The sequence below is a fragment of the Oryx dammah genome, unplaced genomic scaffold (genome assembly GCF_014754425.2).
Source record: "Oryx dammah isolate SB20612 unplaced genomic scaffold, SCBI_Odam_1.1 HiC_scaffold_1, whole genome shotgun sequence".
Classification (NCBI taxonomy): domain Eukaryota; kingdom Metazoa; phylum Chordata; class Mammalia; order Artiodactyla; family Bovidae; genus Oryx; species Oryx dammah.
In genome coordinates, this window is record NW_024070185.1 from 11376249 (window position 1) to 11393724 (window position 17476).

The 17476-nt window shown below is 42.0% G+C and overlaps 1 protein-coding gene across 1 annotated transcript in view; it reads left to right on the forward strand.

Annotated features, from left to right (window-relative positions):
• The window catches only part of DDX58 (DExD/H-box helicase 58), a 46802-nt gene extending 33391 nt beyond the window's left edge, over nucleotides 1-13411 (forward strand). Inside the window, exons 17-18 of the mRNA XM_040237173.1 lie at nucleotides 10654-10797; nucleotides 12849-13411. Coding sequence (XP_040093107.1) covers nucleotides 10654-10797; nucleotides 12849-13187 — 483 coding nt within the window. The 3' untranslated portion in view covers nucleotides 13188-13411. The remainder of the gene's footprint in view (nucleotides 1-10653; nucleotides 10798-12848) is intronic.
• The last annotated feature ends 4065 nt before the right edge of the window (nucleotides 13412-17476 follow it).

Below are 17476 nucleotides of genomic sequence, written 5' to 3' on the forward strand. Positions count from 1 at the left end.
TGCAGGCTTCTCTCTAGCTGTGGCACACAGGCTTAGAAATTGTGGCATGAAACTAGAGCCGATTATACAGAGTGAAGTGAGCCAGAAAGAAAAACACCAATACAGTATACTAACACATATATATGGAATTTAGGAAGATGGCAATGATGACCCTGTATGCAGGACAGCAAAAAAGACACAGATGTGTATAGCGGACTTTTGGACTCAGAGGGAGAGGGAGAGGGAGAGGGTGTGATGATTTGGGAGAATGGCATTGAAACATGTATAATATCATGTAAGAATCGAAATGCCAGTCTATGTCTGATGCAGGATATGACATGCTTGGGGCTGACGCACGGGGATGACCCAGAGAGATGTTGTGGGGAGGGGGGTGGGAGGGGGGTTCATGTTTGGGAACGCATGTACACCTGTGGTGGATTCATGTCAATCTATGCCAAAACCAATACAGAATTGTAAAGTAAAAATTTAAATAAATAAATTAAAAAAATTAAAAAAAAAAAAAAAAGAAGTTGTGGCAGACTTAGTTGCCCCACAGTATGTGGGATCTTCGTTTCTCAACCAGGGATCAAACTCTCGTCCCTGGCTTTGGAAGGTGGGTTCTGAACCACTGGACTGCCAGGAATTCACCCCACAGTGAATAACAGGTTCATTCTGCTTTACTTCTCAATAAGCTAAAATACATTTTATTAGTGCTAATGCTTGAAGCTATGCTTTTAGATCTAAAAGGGAAACAGCTAGAATAGCTCCTACACGGACAGTTCATTTTGAGGACAACACCCTAACTGCAAGACACAGCTCTTCTTAGTCTTTTCTTCACACCTCTCTCTAACATCTGGAGTCCTCAGGGAGAGGGTCCTGGCACACTGTGCCTGGAGCTATGCCCAGTATTGGAAGGCCCGTTTACACATATGGATGAGAGAGTGGACCTTGATGGAGCATGTTGGCTCTGTCCAGCCTCTCACTGGTGACCTTAGTTTGACTTTAATTTTCTTTATGACACAGCATGGAAGCAGATTAGGGAAAGAGACACACGCACACACAGATACCCCCACACACAGACACCCATACTTTCTCCAGACTGTTTGCAGAGACTTCATCTCAGAATTTGGAAACACTGGACTCTGCAGGCCTGGGGAAGAACTTTAACATTAGACAGTGGTTCCAATCTCAACTCTGCCACTTACAAAATGTGTAACTTCAGATAGTTCCTCTTTGAAATTATCATTCTTATATGTAGAACTCACAGGGTAGTTTTGGAGATACAGTGAGATGTATGCATTGCTTCCTACAGTGCCTGGGTTAAGTGCTAAAATGGGAGTTGTTACAGGACAAGGGTGAGAGGCCTATTTTAACTTCATGAAGATGAGTCTTAAAATTCAGTAGACTAATTCCATAGGGTTCATAATTTTGAAAAGTCATAATCTGTATGCTCAAACAAGTATTGAGAAGGAATGAAATATCGAAAGCAAACTAATGCTTACTGTAGGAAAAAATTACAACGTTATGTCAGTGTTGACTCATTTTAAAAAACATTTCTTCCTAAAGTTAGGAGAACAAGATATTTGAAAGTACCTCGTCTACATTTTCACTGAGAAGAATTGCAGGGAAATTCTTTAGTTCCTCTTAATTTCCCCCCTTAATTTTACTTACGATAGGGTTTTTTCACTGAGCCACTTTTCCATTTTGTAGAATATAGGGATGATGCTGATTAAAGGCTTTAAACCCTTTTTAGCTTTGGCATAATTTTTTTTATCTCCTCCACTAGGTAATGGTGTGCTTACACTCACGTGTGGCAAAAGCAATAGAGTAAAAGCCTGTTGAGGAAGACAGAGGCTGGAACAAACATATAGACATTCTTTTAAAAAAAATAATTTTATTTATATTATTTTTGGTTGTGCTATTTTTGTTGCTACCAGGACTTCTCTAGCTGCAGTGAGTGGGGCTACTCTCTAGTTGAGGCAAGTGGGCTTCTCATTGCTGTGGCTGCTCTTATTGTGGAGCATGGGCTTAGGAAGTGAAGGCTTCAGTAGCCATGGTTCTCAGGCTCTGGAGCACAGGCTCAGTAGTTGTGGCACACGGGTTTAGTTGCTCCACAGCATGTGGGATCTTCCTGGACTGGGGATTGAACCCATGTCTCCTGCATTAGCAGATGGATTGTTTAACACTGAGCCGACAGAGAAGCCCTAGAGTTCAATTTTTTTTTTTTTACTTTTAAAAATTATATTTTAAATTAAAATTTACTTTTCTGTTTTTTGACTTTTTTTTCAAAATTTCTGTTTTGTATTGAGGTATAGCTGATTAACAATATTGTGGTAGTTTCAGGTGAACAGCAAAGGTACTCAGCCATACCTTCTTTTGTAGCCAACGCATCAGGTCATAGAGTGCAGTGAGGAGAAAAAGGACTGTTGTTAAATATCTGTTGAATTAGGCTATTTAAGTCACACTGGGGGATTCCTCTAACATGCATTGATTGAAAATGGGCAGAGATAGTAAAGAGTGAGCAAGGACCCAGCTGCAGGGTGGCCAAGAGTCTCTGCTAGCTGGTAATTCTGTGGCGGTTGGGAGCGGAGAGTCTTGGTCTCGTCCCTGTCCTGTTCTGGTGACTAGCGCACACTGTCATGTTGAAAGAGGCAGGCTTTGCTGTCAAGGGAAGAGGCTTAGGAGAAGTATACCAAGGTAGGGGAAACCTTATTCTCTTAAAAGTCAAAGGATTTATGGTTCTCGGGGTGAGCCCCCTGTCTGTGGTGTTTTGAAAAAGGAAAGACTAGAGATCTTATCAAGAAAACTAAAGATACCAAAGGAACATTTCATGCAAAGATGGGCTCAATAAAGGACAGAAATGGTATGGGCCTAACAGAAGCAGAAGATATTAAGAAGAGGTGGCAAGAATACACAGAAGAACTGTACAAAAAAGATCTTCACGACCCAGTTAATTACGATGGTGTGATCACTCACCTAGAGCCAGACATCCTGTAATGAGAAGTCAAGTGGGCCTTAGGAAGCATCACTATGAACAAAGCTAGTGGAGGTGATGGAATTCAAGTTGAGCTGTTTCAAATCCTAAAAGATGATGCTGCGAAAGTGCTGCACTCAATATGTCAGCAAATTTGGAACACTCAGCAGTGGCCACAGAAGGAAAAGGTCAGTTTTCATTCTAATCCCTAAGAAAGGCAATGCCAAAGAATGCTTAAACTACCACACAATTGCACTCATCTCACTCGCTAGTAAAGTAATGCTCAAAATTCTCCAAGCCAGGCTTCAGCAACACATGAACCATGAACTTCCAGATGTTCAAGCTGGTTTTAGAAAAGGCAGAGGAGCCGAAGATCAAATTGCCGACATCCACTGGATCATCGAAAAAGCGAGAGAAACATCTATTTCTGCTTTCTTGGCTATGCCAGAGCCTTCGACTGTGTGGATCACAGGACACTGGAAAATTCTTCAAGAGATGGGGATACCAGACCACCTTACCTGCCTCTTCAGAAACCTATATGCAGGTCAGGAAGCAACAGTTAGAACTGGACATGGAACAACAGACTGGTTCCAAATAGGAAAAGGAGTACGTCAAGGCTGTATATTGTCACCCTGCTTATTTAACTTATATGCAGAGTACATCATGAGAAACACTGGGCTGGAAGAAGCACAAGCTGGAATCAAGATTGCTGGGAGAAATATCAATAACCTCAGGTATGCAGATGACATCACCCTTATGGCAGAAAGTGAAGAAAAACTAAAGAGCCTCTTGATGAAAGTGAAGGAGGAGAGTGAAAAAGTTGGCTTAAAGCTCAACATCCAGAAAACGAAGATCATGGCATCTGGTCCCATCACTTCATGGCAAATAGATGGGGAAACAGTGGAAACAGTGGCTGACTTTATTTTTTTGGGCTCCCAAATCACTGCAGATGGTGACTGCAGCCATGAAATTAAAAGACGCTTACTCCTTGAAAGGAAAGTTATGACCAGCCTAGAGAGCATATTCAAAAGCAGAGACATTACTTTGCCAACAAAGGTCTGGCTAGTCAAGGCTATGGTTTTTCCAGTAATCATGTATGGATGTGAGAGTTGGACTGTGAAGAAAGCTGAGGGTCGAAGAATTGATGCTTTTGAACTGTGGTGTTGGAGAAGACTCTTGAGAGTCCCGTGGACTGCAAGGAGATCCAACCAGTCCATCCTAAAGGAGATGAGTCCTGGGTGTTCACTGGAAGATCTGATGTTGAGGCTGAAACTCCAATACTTGGCCACCTCATGCGAAGAGCTGACTCATTTGAAAAGACCCTGATGCTGGGAAAGATTGAGAGCAGGAGGAGAAGGGGACGACAGAGGATGAGATGGTTGGATGGCATCACTGACTCAATGGACATGAGTTTGGGTAGGCTCCGGGAGTTGGTTTTGGACAGGGAGGCCCAGCGTGCTGCAGCTCATGGGGTCGCAGAGTCAGACATGACTGAGCAACTGAACTGAATTGGACATTGGAGCTGAGCACCCGGGCCCTTTATATCAAAAAACTTCGCACAAGTGAGGGAAGAAGTTCAGAGTGCATTAGGGCAGTCCTTGAGCAGGGGGAAAGGGAGCTTGTGCACTCTCTTCTCCACACCCACAGCTCCCTTGTCCATTACCTCTGTGTGGCTGACTTCCCCAGAGCACTGTGGCCCTCTGGGGCCTCTGGTTATTCTGCAGCCATCTAGCTGAACCTGTAGACGGTCCAGAAACTTATTTCCCGGTTTCCTCCAGAAACTTATTTCCATGATGGAAGCCTCAGGATCTGATTGGACTTCATTCTAGAGCAATAAAGTATAAAGGATATTTTTCGTAGTTCTAGTTGTGGAGGGTCATTTGAAATCAAAATGAAGAAGCCTACTTTCCTTTCTTAGGAGTAGAGAATAAGATTCAGGGTAAAAGAAAGTCCATTTTGACTACAGAATTTCCAACCTGATCTCTGCCCATGACTGCATACAATCAGATATTCATAGTTTCACTTTTCCCACTTCAGTGTGGGGAGTTAGGCTGCTTCCCAACCACAGGTGGGTGAAGGGAAGACCGTGTGCTCTAGACTTAACTTGTGACTTTGGTTAAACCTCTTTATCCAGTTACTCACTTTTACTTAGTTTCCAGTATAGAAGTAAGAGTTTTAATTTTAAGATTTATATTTATTGTCTTTAGCGACATTTAAAATATTTGAGATTATTACAGTGGAAACAGTGAAAGACTTTATTTTTGGGGGCTCCAAAATCATTGCAGATGGTGACTGCAGCCATGAAATTAAAAGATGCTTGCTTCTTGGAAGAAAAGCTATGACCAACCTAGACAGCATATTAAAAAACTGAGACATTACTTTACCAACAGAGGTTCATCTAGTCAAGGCTGTGGATTTTCCAGTAGCCATGTATGGATGTGAGAGTTGGACTGTGAAGAAAGCTGAGTGTTGAAGAATTGATGCTTTTGAACTGTGGTGTTGAAGACTCTTGAGAGTCCCTTGGACTGCAAGGAGATCAAACCAGTCTATTCATTCTAAAGGAGAATTTCCCTGAATATTCATTGGCAGGACTGATGCTGAAGCTGAAACGCCAGTACTTTGGCCACCTGATGCGTAGAACCGACTCATTTGAAAAGACCCTGTTGCTGGGAAAGATTGAAGGCGGGAGGAGAAGGGGACAACAGAGGATGAGATGGTTGGATGGCATCACCGATGCGATGGACATGAGTTTGAGCAGGCTCCAGCAGTTGGTGATGGAGAGGGAAGCCTCGAATGCTGCAGTCCATGGGGTTGCAAAGAGTCGGACATGACTGAGTGACTGAACTGAACTGAACTATTTAATTGCATTTTAGTATATGATTGAACATCACTAGATGTAGGTGATTTTTTTTAATTGGATGCCCAAAGGGCAAGTTTATATTTTTACCTTTTTCCCGTCACATTCCCCCCACCCTGAGCCTGTCTTAAGTAATGATCAGAACCATGTCTGAGAAATTAAAATTCCTCATAGGGAAATGTATATCATGTAACCCAGGAATTTCATTTCTAGAAATTTACCCAGAGGAAATAATGAGGCAAATGCACACATCAGGCACCAGTGTTACAACAGTGAAGATGTGAATTGGAAATCGGGCACATTACGCTTCCTTTATTCTTACAAAAACAATGAAGAGAATTACAGGTGGGATGGAGTAGAGTGCGGAATTGGGGGAGAGGAAATCGTATTTTGACTGCTTTCCTGGCTTATATTCCAGGCCTAAATTTTTAATATAAATCAAGTTTTATTTGAATTTGAAGTGCTTTAGAGATCCATGGCTTCTCAATGGGTGATCAGTAACCAGTACAAGGTATACGGGGCTGGGACATCTCTGCTCACAGTGACAACAATAACTGACTCATCCATGCAGAACATGGGCTCTCCACCAAGCCCTGCAAATGCTTATTTATATCAACGGGTCTCGCAGTGATCCGTGTGGTTGAGCCTCTCATGAAGTCACGCTCTAGGAGGGAAACTGAAGCATGAAACTTTTCAGTGTCAGTAGATCACCCAGCTAGGTCGGGGTAGAGCTGGCAGAGTCCATCTGTCAAAACTCTGCATCTGTTGGCCTAACCAGAACTGTTTGAAGCATAAATCAGTTCAGTTCAGTCGCTTAGTCGTGTCCAACTCTTTGCAACCCCATGAACCGCAGCACGCCAGGCCTCCCTGTCCATCACCAACTCCTGGAGTTCACCCAAACTCATGTCCATCGTGTCGGTGATGCCATCCAGCCATCTCATCCTCTGTTGTCCCCTTTTCCTCCTGCCCTCAATCTTTCCCAGCATCAGGGTCTTTTCAAATGAGTCAGCTCTTTGCATGAAGTGGCCAAAGTATTGGAGTTTCAGCTTCAACATCAGTCCTTCCAGTGAACACCCAGGACTCATCTCCTTTAGGATGGACTGGTTGGATCTCCTTGCAGTCCAAGGGACTCTCAAGAGTCTTCTCCAACACCACAAGCACAACTAAAAAAATTTTACTGAGTAATAGAAGGTAAATTAAGACAAAAGAAACCCTGGGACTACCCTGATGGCTAACGCTCTGAGTTCCCAATGCAGGGAGCCCATGTTCAATCCTTGGTCAGGAAACTAGATCCCACATGCTGCAACTAATACCGGCTGCTGCTGCTAAGTCGCTTCAGTCGTGTCCGACTCTGTGCGACCCCAGAGACGGCAGCCTACTAGGCTCCCCCGGTCCCTGGGATTCTCCAGGCAAGAACACTGGAGTGGGTTGCCATCTCCTTCTCCAATGCATGAAAGTGAAAAGTGAAAGTGAAGTCGCTCAGTCGTGCCCGACTCTTAGTGACCCCATGGACTGCAGCCCACCAGGCTCCTCCGTCCATGGGATTTTCCAGGCAAGAGCACTGGAGTGGGGTGCCATTGCCTTCTCCAAAGTACCGGCACAGCCAAGTAAAAAACTTTTGAAAAAGAAAGAAAAGAAACACCATTTTCTTGAATGACTGAATATTTTAAAGATGTGCATTCACTGCAAATTCAGTTGTACATTTATCATAGCCCATAATCAAAATATAAATGATATTTTAGCTTTGTAAAATACATAAATGAAAATAGCGATGACATTTCTGAAAAAATAACTTATGAATAGATATTGCCCTACCCAGTATTGAAGTACAAATCACCATCATTAACATTTTCATGGTTCTTGGCAAAAGACTAGCCTAACAGACCAAGACGAATACAAGGAGCATTAAAGCTATGCCAGGCAGTCCTGATCAATTATTAACTCATGTTACCTCCCAACAACCTATGAAGTAAATGCTATGACTGTTCCCATTTTATATTTGAGGCGCTTGCCCAGAATGACACGGCTGCTAGGTGGTAGGAACAGGGCTTACACCTAAGCTGTCTGGTTCCACCTGGAACGTTGGATAAAACAGAGGCAGCCCCACAGACCAGTGGGGCAGAGCAGAATTCCACAGCCAGCTCTGCTCTGTAGTCACCATGCTCTTTCTTCCTTTATGTTTGAGGTTTCAGGGTTTCTTCTTCTGTCATGTTCTTCTCTTTAGAGAACTTTTTGCTCTTCTTTTAGGGAAGGGAACGTCTGCGGGTTCACAAATTCTTAAAATAATTTGTTTTGCTTCACCTGAGAATGTCTTGATTTCCTCTTTATTTCTGAAGTATATATTGCTGCGAATATAGGTATTTGGATTGACAGGGTTTTCTTTTAGCATTTGAAAAATATTGTGCCACTTCTGTCTACTGTCCCCATTCTCTGGTGAGAAATCTGGTGTCATTCAGATTGTTTTTCCCTTGTAGGTAAGGTGCCATTTTTTTTTTTTTTTCTGGTTGCTCTCAAGACTTTTTTCCTGTGTGTTTAGAGAACAGACTTGTGTTTGCCAGGGAGGAGTGGACTGGGGAGGGAAGCTTGGGATCAGCGAATTAAATGTAAACTATTATATGTAATAGTTTAAACAACAATAGGATAAACAACAAGGTCCCACTGGATAGCACAGGGAACATAGTCAATATCCTGTGATAAACCATACTAGAAAAAAATGTGTCTATATGTGTGTAGCTGAGTCACTTTGCTGTACAGCAGAGATTGGCATAACATTGTAAATCAACTACACTTCAATTGAAAAAAAATTTTTAAAGACAATATGAATCAAATGATCTGGACTTCCCATAGGATAAATCTCTTAATGGTGAAATTACCATGTAAAAACCATGTAAATCCAGAAATAGATAAATAAATGAAGGTAAGGGGCAAACTATACATACACACCGAAGTTTTTTCCTGTGTCTTTAGTTTCCAGAAGTTGGATTATAATGTGTCTTGGTGTGGTTTCTTTGCATTTGTCCTGTTTGGATTTGTCCAGCATCTTATATCTGTAGGGTTCTGTTATGTAAAATTTGGGAAATGTTTAGTCATTGTTTCTTTGAGTACTTTTTAAGCTCTGCTCTTTCCCCTCTCCTGTCATAACTGTTAGATCTTTTTAAAGTAGTCCTAAAGTTACCAGAGGCTCTGCTCATTTGTTAATTTTTTTCTATTTACTCTGTTGTTTAGATTGGGTCATTTCTGTTGTTCTGTCTTCCAGTTCACGGATTCTTTCCTTTGTCCTCCCCATTCTGCTATTGAGCCCATCCACCAACCTTTTTGTTTTGGTTATTGTATCTTTTAGTTCTAAACTTTCCATTCTGTTCTTTATACCTTGCATTTCTTTGTTGAGCCTCTAAGTTTGTTTGCTTCAGGAGTGTTTATGACGACCCACGGAAGCATTTTTATTATAGCTAGTTTAAAGGTTTTGCCAGACGATTCTCAAATCTCTGTCATCTCAGTGTTAACATCAACTGGTTGTCTTTTTTTTCCCATTCAATTTGAGATCTTTCTGGTCTTTGGTATAAAGAGTGATTTTTAAATCAAAACCCAGAGGTTTTCATACCAGATGATGAAATTTGGGATCTTAACCTTCCGTGTTAGCTGGCGGCTTCTGATACTGTTCTGGCAGGGGAGGTAGGTGACCCTGTTTCATAACTGCCAGCTGAGGGTAGAAGTCGAGGTTTCCTACTCAGCTTCTGTTGATGTCAGCAAGGAGAGGCTCCTTGTTACTTCTGCTTGGGGATGGACGTTCTGGCCCCCAGCGTGATCTCTATGGATTCTGCAGGCAAGGGGGCTACCATGTGGCAGGACTGAAAATCCTGGCTCCCTGTGTGGCATTTTCTGACACCACCAGGGGGGAGTGTTGAGATGCTTCGTATCAGCCCTGCAAAGTGGAATTCTAGGTTCCTCCCCACTAGATTCAGGGTTTCTTGGTTCTTCTTTTTTTTTTTTTTTTTGTCGTTGTTGATTTCTCTCTGTGGAACAGCTATTGTCTAACAGTTTTCTCTCTTGCTAGTTGCCCCTGTTTTCATCCTTTGGCTAGAGAGACAGGCTTTTGTTCAGACTTTCTGTGTGTGCCGAGAGGCATTTCTGGTTGCCAGCTTCTTTGGCCCCATGTCTGGGATATATACACAAGGAGAAAAAAGACAAAGGGATCTCACTCACATGTGGTTTCTAGGGCCCCATGGTTCCTAGCTGGTCTGCCTTCTTCTCTTCGTCCTTCAGAATCTTATGTTTATTTTATATATAATGTTTCAGCATTTTTAGTTGTACTTAGCCAAGGCCTAAATTTTGAGGGAGAATGTAGTCATCCTAGACATTTAACTTTAATGTAATTCAACAATATTCTTTGTGGTTTGGAAGGGAAGAGAGAAAAAAGATTTTAGGTGGTGGGGGACTCTTCTGTTTGCTGTTCTATTCAATAGGTTTATACCTTGGGAGTGGGTATTTTATTCCTGAAACAGTCAATGCATATCATATGTCTATTTGTGAAGGATTTTAAAAGTTTTACCAACTACTAATGTAGAAAGCATGGTTCACATGACTATTTTATGGACATCTTTCATGCTTTTATGGATCTTTGATGAAGATATGGAAAGACTAATTGGAGAGGCCACAGTTAAACACTGACTAACAAAGTATTAGGAGAATCAAAATTATCTGTGGGATTTTTATAAACAAAACCAGGTACTGTATGTTCATAGAAGTTGTATAGGAATAAATTATAATGTATGGGTGTGTGTGTGTATGTATTAATTATACCCAGAGTACATATTTAAAGGTTTTTTTGCTTTTTTGCACTTAGATTCGCCAGATACAGGTTCAAGAAAAATTAATCAGGGATAATCAAGGAAAAGTAAAACCTGTTGTTGATAAGAAAAATAAAAAACTGCTCTGTGGAAAGTGCAAAACCTTTGCGTGTTACACAGCTGATATAAGAGTGGTGGAGGTAAGCAACGTTTTTCACAAAGAGCACTGGGTCATTTTTTAGCACTCATTAAAGCTTATCTATCGGTGAGAGAATTATAGTAAGAATACTCTTATTTCTTTTGTTATCCTGGCCAAGGTCCACGTATTTTTAAGAGGCTAAAACATTTAAAAGAAACCCTGAATGTTCAACAATAAAGGAATACCTTAAAAGTTGCTGCTTAACTAAATATTGTATAGCCATTACAAATAATCATTATGCTAAATGCAATGTGGTATTCTGGATTGGATCCTAAAACAGATAAAGGTATTATTAGAAAAAGTAGTAAAATTTATAGCTTCTTAAATAGTAATGTACCGATATTAATTTCTTAGTTCTGACAAATATGCTATGATATGTAAGATGGAAGTGCTTATTAAGGAAGCTAGGTGAAGGGTACACAGGACAATCTTTCCAACTTTTCTGTAAATCTGCAGTTACTCCAAAATAAAATTTTTTAAACAAAATTATTAGGAAGCTTATGTAGTATAAGGAAAAACTTTTTACAAATTAATGGCAAAGTGGAAAAAAACCAGGATACAAAGTAGTAAAAATGCTATGATCAGAACAGTGTGAAATAATAGCAACAATACCACCATCACCACCAGCAGTAAAAACACTTACGTTTGTACCAAAAAAGGCTAGCAGAAATACACTAAAACATACTAACATTTTGCAGTGAGACAGCATGATTCTTTTCTCTGTCTACTATTTTATGTTTTCTTAAAAAAATTTTTTTTAATTGGAGTACAATTGTTATACAGTGTTGTTGAGTTTCTGCTGTATAACAACATGAATTAGCCACAAGTACACGTGTCCCCTCCCTCTTGAGCCTTCCTCCCACACCTATTTTAAGAAAGTTTTCTAAACTTTCTTTTGGGGATATGGATCACTTTTACAATGGAAGCAAAATCTCCTGATTTTAAACACATCTGCAGCTTAGCTTTCTATTTTTTTTCTTAAAACTTTTAGATAAAGGATTAGAAAAATCTCCAAAGACAAAAATTGGACGTAACTCTGTTGCTGCTGATTGGGGACAGTGGAGGGCCTAGGCTGGTTCATATGATGAGTTGTTACATTAGGGTTGTTTAGTCTTCAGAAAGCAGAAGTCTCTAGTCAGTCCAACACTGGAGCAAGAAACACATTTAGGGCTAATACTAGCAAGTTCCCATACCTTTCTGAGTCTTTTTCTTTAGCTGTAAAAAGTCCTTTCAGCTCCAATTTCGGTGATTTTCTGTTGAAATAGCCCTTTTAGACTGTTTTCCTGAGGGCCTGGTTTGTAGGATCTGTATTTGTTCCGTGCACTGTGAACTTTGTTCTGGTTTATTCTAATGTTGTGGGTGGGGCCAGTGGACAGTTTAGTCCCTGAGACTCTTCAAATACACATTGACCCTTTGTTGTTCTCTGTATCCTTGGGATTCTTCTGTCAGGGCCACTGGTGAACTTGGGCTTCCCAGATCTTCAGCAAATACCCCTTTGTCTCTGAATTAATATGGAGTATCTGTTAATATTTTCAGGGGTTTCCCTGATGGCTCAGTGGTAAAGAGTCCACCTGCCAATGCAGGAGACTCAGGTTCAATCCCTGGGTCGGGAAGATCCCCTGGAGAAGGGCATGGCAACCCACTCTAGTATTCTTGCCTGGAGAATCCCAGAGAGAGGAGCCTAGCCAGCTACAGTCCATGGGGTTGCAGGGCCAGGTGTGACTTAGCAACTACAACAGTGAGTGACAGTCTATTTTCAGGATCCAGGTTGCCTGGAAACGTCTTAGTCCTCCTCTGCATGAGGTGTCCCCCATCAACTCACTGGTACCTCCACGCCCACCCTCACCTCCATCTGTGTGGTTGGGAGTCAGATGCATGGATTCTGTTCTGGTCTGGAGGCAAATTCACAGTTCCTCCCTACTCCGTCTGGAAAAGAAGTGGGAGCCTGCCTCCTTCTCACTCAGATTATTGTGGAACTTTATTTTTTAAATCACAGTTACATTCTGGTTCTAACATTCTGTTTTGGGTGCTATTCAATCCCTTTATCTGTAGGAATGCCATTTCACTGTGGTTAGAGATGCTTTCAGGGAGTGCTTCGTGACTAATTTACATCCCAGACCGAAGAAGTTTGGGAATTTTGAGAAGAAAGCTAAGATCTTCTGTGCCAGGAAGGACTGCCTCCATGACTGGGGAATTCACGTGAAGTACAAGACATTCGAGATTCCAGTTATAAAGATCGAAAGCTTTGTGGTGGAAGATGTTGTGACTGGAGCTCAGACACTGTATGCAAAGTGGAAGGACTTTAATTTTGAGAGGATCCCATTTGATGCTGCAGAAATGTCCATTCGCGCTCAGGACCTCAATCTGCAGGGAATGAATGGCCTTGAATGAAGAAGTTAGACCTGTGGGTAAATCATGGATCTCTTTGTTCTACGGTCAAGTTAGTTTTCCTATGGCTTGTACCATACTGAGCATTTATCACTCAACTTCTATTCGTTTTCAGCAGTTTGTACTGATACTATATCATGTCTGTCAAGCACAAGTGAGTGGATTAGAGCACTTGATTCTTTGTTGGCCGGGAGAGCTTGGGAAAAATGAATAAGCCTTAACTTGTTGCCATCCTTCCTTTCAGAACCCACTGCACCCACAGCCAATCAGACACACTGGGATCAATGAATGAGTGAATGGAATGGTGAAAGGTTTTCCATACTTCCCTTTCCTTAACCCACTATGCTGAAGCTGAAACTCCAGTGCTTTGGCCACCTGATGCAAAGAACTGACTCATTGGAAAAGACCCTGATGCTGGGAAAGATCGAAGGAGGGAAGAGAAGGGGACAGCAGAGGATGAGACGGTTGGATGGCATCACCGACTCCATGGACATGAATTTGAGTAAACCCTGGGAATTGGTGATGGACAGGGAGGCCTGGCGTGTTGCAGTCCATGAGGTCAAAACGACTCAGACACAACTGAGCAACTGAACTGACTGGCCTACTGTAAACTGGCTTTTGCCCTTAACTATCTACTGAAATCATTTTTGACAAGGTCATCAGTGACTCTGGTTGTCAGATCCATTGGGCACTTCTTAGTCCTTCTGTTTGATCTTTTTGCTGTTTTTGCCCTGATAAATACTTCTTTCTTGGAACTCTGTCTTGGCCACTAGCTCTTGTAACTCTTCCCCAGTCTTTCCTATTGGTTTCTTTTTCTGATCCCTCACGTGTTGGTAATTCCAAAGGTTCAATTTATATACATATCCATAGGCGTAAGAGTCACATATACTTGTATTCTCTGTGTAGCAACGTGTGGCATCTATTATTAAAATTCAGCAATGGACTCTTGTTTTTCTTTGTTGGCTCTTTGACCTTTCTCCTTTAAAGTTTAGTTCTTTTTCTTCTTTTTAAAATTTTTAAATTAATTTTTATTGGAATGTAGTTGCTCTGAAGTGTTAGTTTTTGCTGTAAAGCAAAGTGAATCAGTTTTACATACACACATAGCCCCTCTTTTTTAGATTTCCTACCCATTTAGTTCACCACAGATTACTGAGTAGAGTTCATGTGCTAAACAGTATGCTCTCAGTAGTGGACAATTATTAGTCATGAGGACATGGAGATGATACAGTAATCCTTGCAAAGTTGATTCCTGTTGTTTTAGTTTATTGTACATCTTGCCCAATTAATTTTTTTCTTAATCTGTGCCATTGTTCTCTTTGATTGGTCATCTCAAGCCATTTTCCAGTAATAGTTGATGGTCAACATTTGGACTGTGTTCTCAGGTAGGTCCCTTGGATGATACTGAAGCGGCAGTTTAATTTGGCTGTCCATTCTGTTTAAAAAATTAGAATGCATGCAAAGGCGTCCTGTGCCATTTAACAGGGTTTGCTGATGCTCTGGAGTTTAGTTTGGTGTGTTCCAGACAGAGAGACACCTGAGTTTTGCTCTCTCTACCCAGACCAAGGTATTTTGTGTTCAGCTCAGGGTAGGCTCTGTAGTAATTTAAGCAAATTCCTAAAACATATGAGCTGTTTGTAATTCACTAGGATCGTCAACGGCTTAAACAAACTTGCAAACATCATAAAATGTTACTATGCTCAATATAAGGGATCGCATAACTTTTAAAATAGCACCTATTTGTATCTGAAGGCTATTTGGTGTCCAAGAGACCACCCAGACTACCCAGATCAATCTTGGAGATCAGCGGGGTGACGCACTACCACCACCTCATCCTGGTTTTGATCTGATGACTGATTTTGCAGGCAGAGTCAGAGAACTTGCTATTTACGTAACTACTCCTTGGCTTAATTTTCTTCATCTGCCAAATAAGGATAATGCATACCTGTAAGGACTAATGGAGAGTTTTTAACTGAAATAACATATGAGAAGTCCTTGATTATATATAGTAGTTGCTTGATCATGGTTACTATTAGAAGTATTCTTAGTAAGACATAATAAAAATGGGTTATTTAAGCCGACTTACTTGCTGATTTTTATTCATTTTCCATTTGTGTTGTATAAGAGTATTAAGGTTCTGATCACCAGTTTTAATGTGGGCTTTTTTCCCACACCACCAAGCAATTTATCAACTGGGTGTCTTACCATTCCACTCAGTTCTGACATTCTCTGCCTGGAGATGGTGTCAGAGCCCTACAGGTTAAGGGCTCAGTCCTATAAGACTGCCCGCCTCCTCCCTACAAAGTGTTACTACGTGTGCTTCTGACCAGTTGCCAACAAAGGTCCATCTAGTCAAAGCTATGGTTTTTCCAGTAGTCATGTATGGATGTGAGGGTTGGACTATAAAGAAAGCTGAGCACCAAAGAATTGATGCTTTTGAACTGTGGTGTTGGAGAAGACTCTTGAGAGTCCCTTGGACTGCAAGGAGATCCAACCAGTCCATCCTAAAGGAGATTAGTCCTGGGTGTTCATTGGAAGGACTGATGCTGAGGCTGAAACTCCAATACTTTGGCCACCTAATGCAAAGAACTGATTCATTGGAAAGGACCCTGATGCTGAGAAAGATTGAAGGTGGGAGAAGGGGACGACAGAAGTTGGATGATTGGATGGCATCACCAACTCGATGGACATCAGTTTGAGTAAACTCCAGGAGTTGTTGATGGACAGGGAGGCTTTGCGTGGTGCAGTCCATGGGGTCGCAAAGAATTAGAAACGACTGAATGACTGAACTGGACTGACCAATTGAATATGGATGAAAGTTACAGCAACCTCCTCTGTGGGCTTAATTAATTTGCTAGAGACTCATAGGACTCAGAGATTATTGGTTTATTGTAAAAGGAAATAACTCAGTGTAGGGATTGTTCCTACAAATTAGCCCAGATGGCAGTGGTCAGGCTCTCTTGCCCTATGGCCTTTGGCTGTCGCTCCACGTTTTGTATAGTGCCTTTGCATGGTTATGTAACAGCTGAGGTCACTTACAGAACTGCGCGTGCATGCCATGATGTACTTGCGTGGCCTCGGGCCACTTTTTGTTCTGTAAAGCTATATAAGCCCCACCTGAAAAGCTCTTTGAGGGGAGGAAGAGTTGTATTGAGTTGGGTTGCGTAGTAAAGCATGTCTGCCTTCCCACAGTGAGTAAAGAAAGTCTGCAGTTCCTTCCCAGGTGGCTCCGTGGTAAAGAATCCACCTGCAATGCAGGAGACGTGGGTTTGATCCCTAGATTGGGAAGAGCCCTTGGAGGAGGAAATGGCAACCCACTCCAGTATTCTTGCTGGAAAACCCCATGGACAGAGGAGCCTGGTGGGCTACTGTCCATAGGGTCTCAAAGAGTCAGACACGGTTGAAGCGACAGCCTGCATGTTCACAGTTCCTACGGCTCCTCGCATCTTCTTCCAGCTTCCTTGCCGTGGCTCGTCTTCCCTGGGTTCAGTGAACAGTGAGATACAGCGAGACAGTTGGCGTAGTCAGCAGGATACAGCGAGACACTCAGGAACAGCCAGATGAGAGAGATGCATAGGGTAAGATATGCAGAAAGGGTTCAGGATTTCCATGTCTTCTCTGAATCGATCTGTGTTCATACACCTGGAAGCTCTTTTAACCCTGTTCTTTCTGTTTTCTGAAGGCTTCATTATGTAAGCATGATTGATGAAGTCCCTCTCACCTCCCCCGAGGGCAAGGGATGAGACTGAAAGTTCTAACCCTCTGATCCTGTGATTGTTTCCCTGGTAAACCAGCCCCCATCCTTAAGTATTAGTTGCTCAGTCATGTCTGACTCTTTGTGACCCCATGAACTGTACTACCAAGTCCCTCCAGCCATGGGATTCTCCAGCCAAGAATATACTGGAGTGAGATGCCATTCCGTTCTCCAGGGGATCTTGCCCACTCAGGTCTCCTGCACTTCTCAGGTCTCCTGCGTTGCAGGCAGATTCTGAGCCACCAGGGATGCCTGCCCTCCCTTAGGTGTGGTCCAAAGGTCAGTCATTAACAGAACCAAGACACCTTTGTTGCTGTTATCACTTATGAAATTCCAAGGGTTAAAGGAGGAGCTTGAGATTTTCAGTGCTGGAAAATCTGCTGGAAATCTAAATAATTCAGTTTGGATGAAGGTGAGTAGCCCTTCCTTCTTGACAGCCAACCGAAGAATGCAGATGAAAGCTGAAACAAGAAAAACTTAGAATTTCCTTGTTTCACTTTAGCCTGAAGTCAAGCTCTTGCAGGTATAGAGCATGGAACAG